At 37.4% G+C, this 3,049-nt stretch overlaps 1 protein-coding gene across 2 annotated transcripts; it reads right to left on the bottom strand.

The window, feature by feature from the left end:
- Nucleotides 1-421: 421 nt before the first annotated feature.
- LOC112464357 (scaffold attachment factor B2-like) lies at nt 422-3,035 on the bottom strand. 2 transcript variants are annotated; one of them, XM_025031301.1, is made up of 3 exons: nt 2,890-3,035; nt 1,854-1,995; nt 422-1,764 (listed from the first exon to the last, which is right to left on the bottom strand). In XM_025031301.1, exons 2-3 carry the CDS (start codon nt 1,993-1,995, stop codon nt 443-445), a joined length of 1,464 nt encoding a protein of 487 aa, XP_024887069.1. In that variant the 5' UTR covers nt 2,890-3,035; the 3' UTR covers nt 422-442. The 2 variants fall into 2 exon arrangements, with proteins under 2 accessions (XP_024887069.1, XP_024887070.1); XM_025031302.1 differs by lacking the exon at nt 2,890-3,035 and having other exon boundaries at nt 422-745; nt 1,472-1,764; nt 1,854-2,698.
- Between the last annotated feature and the right edge of the window lie 14 nt (nt 3,036-3,049).

Below are 3,049 nucleotides of genomic sequence, written 5' to 3' on the forward strand. Positions count from 1 at the left end.
GTTCACATTTGTGAGCTCTCCTTCATTCTCCCTCCCAATCGCAGAGCCAACATTGTCTCTTTCGTCTAATTCTCCCTCCGAAATTGATAATTCACTGGTCTGAATGTTTGCTTGCGATTGTTCAGGAGACTCACAATGTGGAACAATTTCTGCTCTACATCTATACACAGCACATTCTACACTTTCATTGTCCTCTATATTATTGTTTTTAACCTCAAATTGCATAATCCAATTTGGTTTCTCATAAATTCCTTCAAAAACAATTTTATTTGTTAGTTTATTGTGAACTTTAAACACTTTATCATCTAAATAAATACTGAACCCTGCATCAGCCAGCTTTCTTAAAGATAGTAAATTTTCGGATACTTCCTTCGTTGCAATTACATTTGTTAATTTAATTACTTTCTTTTCTTTCTCATTTATTAACAACAAAAGATCTCCTTTACCATCTATTCTTTTTGTTTATATTTTTATTAACGGTTTTATTTGTATACCTTTTTCCTCTAAATCTGTTCGTCTGGGCTCCGGCATTAGGACAGCTATCACCCTTGTGTCCTCTAATCTCCTGGCAGTAATAACAGAACCAGGCCTCTGATCCCGCTAGTGGGCAGTCCTTCGCCATGTGACCCAATTTGTTGCATCGGTAGCACTTTACTTCTTTGTGCTCTTCTGCGGTAGCCCTCTGCACTCTAACCTCTGGTTTCTCTAGCTTCTCTCTAACTTCACTCTTAGTCTCTGCCTCTAACTGCATCATGAAAGATTTTATTTCATCTACATTCATTTCTTTAAGATTAGTTTGTCTTCTAATTAAATCTACATTCCTCAGTTCCGGCACATTAATTGACACAGCTTGATACAATGCAGATCTCATTTCTTGTTCTGTGAGAGGTACCGCATCTTCGCATGATTCATATTCTCTAATTATTGAATCAAAGCGTTCGTAAAAATCACTTACTTTTTCGTCTTTTCTCATTTTAATTTGATAGAGTTTAGTTCGTACCGATGTATGAGTAACGTTTACTTCACTCTTTTTATAACTTCTTAATTTCTTCAAAATTTCTTTTGGATCTTTCTCATGTAAAATCCTTTTATGATAATTTTCATCTAAATGATTGATTATTATATCTCTAACTAGACTTTTTCTCTTAGCAACTTTTAATTCGGAAAGATTTTCTGGATTATCAATGTTTGAATCTATTACATCTAATAACTCGTTATTCATTAATTCGGATTTTAAATAATCCATCCAAAGATCAAAGTTAGATTTTTGCGTTAGCTTATATTCTCTTCTAATATGCAACCTTTGACTGTTTAATTCTACTTCTAAAGCACTCTTAATTGTCTCTAAACTTCTATTTTTCTCGACTGAACAGACTGTTTCATCTAACTTTTTCTTTTTAGGCTCTACTTCTGATTCTTTAACCGTTTGTATACCGTTTTCTACTTTACTTTGCGTATTCTGTTTATTTACCTCTAAACGTCTAATCTTTAGTTTCTCTTTCTCTAAATTTACGTGGGCGACTTCTACCATGTTTTCCATCATGGAGGTTGCTTGGGTCATAACCTTATCCAACATCTTCATTACTGATTCCATTTTCTCAACCATCTTTTCTTGTTTCTCGTAAAGCATCTTTGTCCCTATTGGTAGTACAGGACGATTTTCAGCCCATTCTCTATTTACATCTATGTTCTCTATAATTTTTGGTTTGCCGCGTTTCGGGATTGCACCCTTTGCTTCAGTCTCCTTCTTGTTCTCTTTTTCTTCTAAACAAAATTTTTAAATTACTCTATCTCTGAATACACAAGTATATTATCCTTCTTGATTGTTTTATTTAAAAAAAATACTCTCTTACCTTCATCTTTACTCATCTTTTTATCACTACCTCTCTCTCTCTCTACCACTGTGACCACGCTGCTGTCACTATCGTAGTCAACCAGTGAATCCTGGTTTTCTTCCTCATCCATCGGAAGATTTTTCGTCTTATCTTCTTCCATCTAAATCGGGATTCAAGTATCAATTGAACATTAGCATTCCTCTTTTGACAAGATAAACCAACATTCATATTGACCGATAATAATTTACAATTTCTATCACTAGATCTCTTTCAGCGATAAAAATTTAATGCTTATGAGGCTATATAGAACGCACTGCAATTCACAATAACCCCAAAGCGAGAAAACCACGCGCCTCTGCAGGGCTATCCGCACGCGCACACCACTGTCCGTTGCGATCTCCAGCACTGCTGAAAAGATCTATGGGAGCTCGGGTTGATCACGCACGCGCACGGGGCCCATACAAATTTACGCGGCCTCCCTGTACAGTAATCAAGCTACACCGCACAGCTAGTCATGCTCAATTACCGACCCGATACATGTCGATTTTGAAAATTTATTCCATACACATGCCTGTATATATATATATATATATATATATGTGTGTTATGGCGTCGCATCGATGCTATATTTTTCAAATCGATCATGCGTCAGCGCGTGCCCGGCAACGCGTCCCTCGCGCCAAAATAATGACTCACTTTTCACGATCGGACTTTCGCGCGTCAAAAAAAGTGACTCTCGCCGTTCACGATCGGACTTGCACAGGCACATCGCTTTTCCCGCCAGCTTGTTACCAAGCGGCATATATCTATCTCTTTCTATCTCACACATCTATCTCTTTCTATCTCACACATCTATCTCTTTATATCTCACACATCTATCTCCTTATACATCTATCTCTAATTCTCTTATTGTCACTGTTGCCTCTATTTCTATCTCTCAAGAAGAAGGCAAAAACATCTATTTCCTTCTAACAGCATTTATCGAACGAACGTTCTTATTTGCTGAGAATTCTCTCGTTTTGCTCGTCAGCAACGAGGAATATTATTTACTTACCCTCTAATCTTCTAGATTCTTCTAAATGATTCTTCTAAATGCTTTTGTCTTCCCGATGCCCTTCGCCGGCGTCTCACACACTTCACACGTTCGACTTGATGTTTTCGTGCTTCGTTCTTCACGCAGGGGAATCGTGCCCTGGGCCCATAACCTGTAGGCT

This window comes from Temnothorax curvispinosus, unplaced genomic scaffold, assembly GCF_003070985.1.
Source record: "Temnothorax curvispinosus isolate PA1 unplaced genomic scaffold, ASM307098v1 QBEX01014138.1, whole genome shotgun sequence".
Lineage (NCBI taxonomy): Eukaryota > Metazoa > Arthropoda > Insecta > Hymenoptera > Formicidae > Temnothorax > Temnothorax curvispinosus.

Bases quoted from the DNA above. Each gene is read 5' to 3' on its own strand.
- LOC112464357 (XM_025031301.1), bottom strand. From the start codon at position 1,995: ATGGAAGAAGATAAGACGAAAAATCTTCCGATGGATGAGGAAGAAAAC. The intron at 1,765-1,853 runs GTAAGAGAGTAT...AATTTTGTTTAG, and splicing joins AAAGATGAGTAAAGATGAAG to AAGAAAAAGAGAACAAGAAG.